At 32.6% G+C, this 6,180-nt stretch overlaps 1 protein-coding gene across 1 annotated transcript; it reads right to left on the reverse strand.

The window, feature by feature from the left end:
- Positions 1-102: 102 nt before the first annotated feature.
- On the reverse strand, positions 103-2,370 carry Rpn12 (regulatory particle non-ATPase 12). Its single transcript, XM_089697055.1, has 5 exons — positions 2,205-2,370; positions 1,934-2,109; positions 1,446-1,653; positions 530-700; positions 103-283 (listed from the first exon to the last, which is right to left on the reverse strand). Exons 1-5 carry the CDS (start codon positions 2,310-2,312, stop codon positions 140-142), a joined length of 807 nt encoding a protein of 268 aa, XP_089553181.1. The 5' UTR covers positions 2,313-2,370; the 3' UTR covers positions 103-139.
- Between the last annotated feature and the right edge of the window lie 3,810 nt (positions 2,371-6,180).

Raw genomic sequence — 6,180 nt, forward strand, 5'->3', positions numbered from 1 at the left:
GATGAACCTCCATGGCATAATCTTTGTATATCATTATTTTTAATTAGTTTATTAACATACATCATGTATTTTTGGGGTCTAAAATTCAGAAATAAAACAGCATTCTTAAAGAAAGCAAATTTATTACTAATAATTTCGATTACACAATCATTTCCAGATGTCTGGCATATTCAATGGTTTGTTCTGCAAGTTCTGATGATGGGAACACTCCAGCTGCCGCTGCACAGGTTTCCTCAATTGTGTTGAAGTGATAACTGTTGTCAGGGCCAAGTACCCAGTTACGCTAAAAATTAAAAACTTTTTAACAATGTATTTTTTTAAACATTGATTAGCTAAAAATCAAGATTTAGGATCTTTTAATTGTATTATTTAACCTACAATATAATGAAAGGCAGACAAGACTACAATATAATATGTAAATAAATAAAATGCATTATTAACAAAAGTAAAATACTCCTATCAGAATGATCTCTTTTGAAATAAAAATGAATAGTTTCTTATTTCCATTCTGAATCCTACTTCAATTTACCTTCTTGCCATATTCAAGCACAGCCTGCTGTGAAGACAAGTTCAACCTCCTTGCAGCCTCCGCACAGGGTATCTTTTGATAGGCCTTCTCAATACATGCTGCTATTTCACCTCTAACAGTGTCTAGGAGTGTATCCATGAAGAGTGTGTAACTCTCTGCTGGTACATTATCCTGTGGATAGAATAATAAAGACTAAATAAATGATATTATTTAAAAGAGTAACTATGGAGTTTCTTGCCGGTTCTTCTCCATAGATACTGCTTTCCGAATCGGTGGTAAATGTAAAAATATGTATTGACGTTTCAAAAGTGCTTCTCGAAGAAGTCTAATTGAATAAATAAATGTTTGAGTTTGAGTTTGAGTTTAAAGCAATGTATATGTAAGGGCGGCCACACACGGGCCGCTTCAAGCAGTTGAGACCGACAGCTTGAAGCCGCAACTACACGGTGAACTATTGACATTCATTCACTGTCATACACGGACCGCTCGAGCCGTCGTGACCGCTTCAAGCAGTCAACTGCGCGGTTTGTAGTGACAGCTTGAGCAGTCAACAACCGATCGCTCGAGCAGTCCGTGTATGTCGCTCAGCCGTTTACTGCTCAAGCCGCCCGTGTACGGCTGCTTTGATTTTGGTAATGTTATTTTATTCAGAATCAGGATAAAACAGATTATTTAAATGAATAAGTCTAAATATACAGTGGTGGATGAGAGATTTTAATGTTGAAAAAACATTATCAGTTTATTGTAAAACAGATTGAATCTAGAAAGTATTCAGATAATAATTATTAACTAGAAAAACTTTTAAATCTATTTTAGTCTTCAAATCAGTTTGGCCTATTCTATGGTAGATTATATTATATTATGCAGTTACATTTTACATTCTATCAAATCAGTATCTTCATGATATGTAACAAACCTTAGCCAAAAAGATTTTATTATAGCTTCCTTCCATTAGATATTGCTCCAATGCTAGCGGATGTTTCACATATGGATCAGCTCTGATCACATCAACGGGGAGTCGTTCAAGCTCTGTGTGGAATTCCGCTACACGATTTTGTGCCAATAAGAACAGAAGGTTCAAGCCAAGAAGCTGGTACATAAAGGCTGATTCTGGGAGATGATCTCTGCAACAATATTGTTTATATGTAAAGATGTTTTGTCTAATAAAAATATGTAAATTGTAAAGCTTCTTATTATAATATTAGATATATGACAATTCTACTTTTGTATGAAACTTAAGTTTGAAAATCAATGGGATTGCAGTCTTATAATATAATTGCATTTTTATTAGCCAAATGATATGTAAAATGCACAAACAAACCTATATATGCGAGTAAGAAGGAAACAAAGAAAGCATGTGAAGAATGCAACAATACCAACCATGATGCAAGTTACATTACTTACTTGTAATCAAAATAATAGCACTTCAACTGAGACATGAATCGCTCAAAAGCTTTGACATCTTTAGCAGCTACAGCCCACTGGGCCCCGATTTCTAAAACATCTCTGGCCAGTATTAGTTCCTTTTGATTTGCTGCTGTGTTGTTACTGGGTAAAAATGTGAGATTTGTAAGCGCAATCTGAAATAAATAAATAATATTCATAATTGATAAATTTTAATGTCTAAAAACCTTAACAAAGCACTGTAAACAATTCGGAATCGCAGAGTCATCACCTTTATTTTATTTAGAAGTTCACCGCATTTGTCCAGTTTACGTGGCTTCTTCGCCCATTCAGTTTTCAAATTTTGATATAAAGTAGAAGCGTCTTTAATGCAAGCCATTATTGAGCGTTATTTCTTGGATCTCTTGAATTTCTTTCAGCAGAACAGCGATGATTTGACAAATTGAGTATTGACAATTGACATATAACATCCATAAACAATAGATTGCGATTGCGGATACATTCCGCCGTAGACAGAGAATCCAATAGACACCGGCAATGCGTGTCGCAGAAAGAGATAAAAAAGAATACGTCACAATATTTAGGGTTACCATGTGAGGGAAAATTTACCCCGCAATTTGTAAGATAAAAATCTCTCAATATCATTATTCACATAACATAAGTGGATAATAATGAGATATCCACATTACATACTTGCATGTTTATACTAATATTATAAAGAGGAAATGTTTGTAATTATGTATGTATAGGTTTTCACGCATAAACTACTGGACCGATTTCAAAAATTCTTTCACCATTAGAAAGCTGCATCTTCACTGAGCAACATAGGCTATATTGCATTTTCAAAAAAAATAGAGATCCTTACCAAAAATGCAATAATGTATCCTTAACAAAAATTCTGTCATCGCGTGCGCAAAGGAATCTTTTGAAAATAGAACAAATAAATGTTCTACGGTATTATAGAATGGACCAATATCTACAAGAAAGTCCGCGATATTCCATTCAAAAGATATAACGAATTTTTAAAAGTGTCAATTTACAGAAAATAGTAGGTATACTGTTTAATACAATGAGGAGGCGTAGTGCGGGACGGGGTGAAGGTGAGGAGGGAAGGGATATTCGCAGGAACTACTTTGATTCCGATTTGAAAAATTCTTTCAGTGTTAGATAGCCCATTGATCGAGGAAGGCTATAGTAGGCTATATTGTACCATAACACTTAGACCAAAAGGAGTGGAGCCACGCGGGTGAAACCGCGGAGCGCAGCTACTATATAATAAACATATTACTTTTAGATGGGTATCATTATCATAATCCCATATGAAAATGTGTATGTAATGATAATGTAGATGAAAACTCGATTGTTTATTATTTTTTATAAAATAAAATAAAAAAAATAAAAGAATGTTTATTTTCGAAAGTATTAACAGATACACTCGTTAATTATATTGACCGACCCGCGAAGGCGCAAAAAAAAAACGAAATTTACTTAATAATAATTTATTGTACCTAATAAAAAAATTACATTTAAATTATCTCTTTAACTACGTCCCTCCGGTTCAATGTTGGAACCAAGAGTGTTCATTGTCTTCGGCGGGGCAGCGTCGCGGTGGTGGTGATTGCCGTAATACTTTCTAACCTTCGGTTTTGGTTTCCAATCTGTTCATCCTGTAGCTACAATCCAAATTTGTCGTAAATTATCCGGTTCAGGAAAACTGGAATAAGCCATTGAATATTTCAGATATTTAATTAAATACACACTGCAGAATATATATTATTATTTCCCATAATAGTGGGTAACAATTTGTAGAAAAGTTGGCAACACAAAAATTTTTAGGTTAAAATTTTTAATTGTTATTTTTGTGGTTTTTAAACAATGTATTCAAGTCAACAGCACGTGATACACAATATATTAACACGCTGAAATATCATGAAGGCCTATAAACTGATAAAGAGTTGTATACTTACGAGTGAAAAGACAATCCAGGCATTTTCGTTCCACTATCACTTTTACACCCTTGAACGCTACACCGCACCATGGTATTATATTATAAGGTATTAACAGTAAGTCTAAATCCTTAGATTACAAAATAAAATACAGATGGAGCATGTCAATCATTCATCGCCCTTGTCAAAGAAAATACGAAATCAAAAACGAATACGTTCCTCCGCTAGTGCTATAGCGATTCCAGTGTCATGCAATACGTCAAAAGGGGTTTGATATTTTAGTAAAAAAATGCTGTCTTGTGATATTAAAACGCTGTAAAACTTGTTCCCGAAAACAAACAAAAAGATAAAACATCGTTTTACAGATTTTCTGTAGATTATTTGGCTTATTTAATTTTGTATACAAATAATAATTTTACAAATACGAAGGAATTCAAAACTTCAACGTATGCTGCCAGTATTTTGAAAATGAATTTGCCATTTTTAGGGGTAAAATGGTTAAAAGATATTCGGGGTAGTGCTGTTGGATTTTTCGATCGTGAATGTGATTATTTGTATAGTGCAATAAAAGTTCATGGTCATTATTAGATTATTTTATAGATTATTTTAAAAAGTATTATACATTTTTTTGTTACTTTTATAAAAAGCGTCGTTTTCGCTTGCGATTTAATTCATGTGAACACATGATGGATATGATGAAAATAAAATGTCCCCCATTCTCGACTAAAAACTACCGCTATTCGCATTCATATGTTTTGAAAAATAAAAACTTTTTTTAATGTAATTTATTTAATAAATTTAATGTAATTTATTTAATAAATTTAATGTAATTTATTTAATAAATTTAATGTAATTTATTTAATAAAAATTGAATAAAATTATTTTGTCCATGTATAACTTTAGTAGATAGGTGATAAAATAATTTTTACAATATTATAAAATAATATCAAAAACCCGAATTTATATTAAAATAAAAATTAAAACATGACTGCTAATAATTTATGTAGCCTACGTCACTACCACCACAGCTACCTTCATAATTCAGATGATTGCAATGACACCTCATAAGTCACAACTCAAAATCGATCCAACAGTTTATACTGCAGGGCGTGTCAAAGAAATATTATACATACATACCTACACTCGAAAAACATAACCCTCTTTCTTCCGTAGTCGGGGAAAATTTTGGGAAAATTTTCAATATCTGGTAACATAACACCCACACAGAAGCACCGTGTACGTACAGTGCAACGGCGAAATGACAGCACACATAGCTTTATGGAAATGACGATAAATTATTCGGTTTAGTTCGGCAACGCTCCATCTGTCTTTTATTTTGTAATCTAAGTCTAAATCATTCTAAACCAAACATACCATAAATTACGTAACTTAGAACATGTAAAAACTATATTTTTATGGAAGACGATAGCTAGCTGTCAAACTTTGTTTATCAAAGTAGGTTGCTATTTTTGAAAAAAGCGGCACGCTGCGTGAAACAAAAAAATTTATCGTTCTCTCTCATTTCTTTACACAACACCGGCATAAGTTGCTCTTTTTCTTGTGTGAATGCGACATAAGATATCAATTTGTCTATTGGTTTCTCTGTCTACGCATTCCGCTGTCTACGATACATTCATAATTATATTGTGAAATAAATGAGATTAGATACGTGTCTTTTAGAAGTATTAAAAAAAAATCAACTCTTGTTTTTCTTGAATGTTTATGGTTCTTATATTGTTCATAATTAAATATATATATTGTATAAAATTTGTTAAAAATTACATCACAATGCATAATATAATGACCTAAGGTCCTACGACCCCTATGTGGGGCAGAGGGCGTCCACAGTGCGTCAATACAATATATTCTATGAGTACTAAAATGATTATAGAACACACTATTTGGTATATTATTTTGTTTGGACTCTGTTTATTGGTTAGTGAACATATTGTGATGACATCTTCTCAATATTCCACTATGATTCCACCTAAGTCTATTCGGATGCCCACTTCTTTTCTTCTTCGTTCTCTGTCCATTCTTTTAATCACTTCGTCAATTTTCCTAAGAAGTGATTAACGCATTTTAACACACTTTAATGTTCGTGGGTGCCTGGTGGTCGCTTAACATCTGCTTTTTTAAATGATTTCTAAAAATCTATACAATATGATGGACGATGGTATTAAGTATACTAAATAACTTTCGTACGTATTCATTACCTGGTTTGACCTATATTGAGAATACTAGATAATTGTGTTAGAAAAACGTAACTTACTTAATATTATTAAGCTGTGGATAAAAAGT

This window comes from Colias philodice, chromosome 7 (genome assembly GCF_061535455.1).
Source record: "Colias philodice isolate Cphi_HAF_F1 chromosome 7, ilColPhil1 Martin Lab GWU primary, whole genome shotgun sequence".
NCBI classification, from domain to species: domain Eukaryota; kingdom Metazoa; phylum Arthropoda; class Insecta; order Lepidoptera; family Pieridae; genus Colias; species Colias philodice.

Bases quoted from the DNA above. Each gene is read 5' to 3' on its own strand.
- Rpn12 (XM_089697055.1), bottom strand. From the start codon at position 2,312: ATGGCTTGCATTAAAGACGCTTCTACTTTATATCAAAATTTGAAAACT. The intron at 2,110-2,204 runs GTGATGACTCTG...TATTTATTTCAG, and splicing joins AACTTCTAAATAAAATAAAG to ATTGCGCTTACAAATCTCAC. The intron at 1,654-1,933 runs GTAAGTAATGTA...ATATTGTTGCAG, and splicing joins TGCTATTATTTTGATTACAA to AGATCATCTCCCAGAATCAG.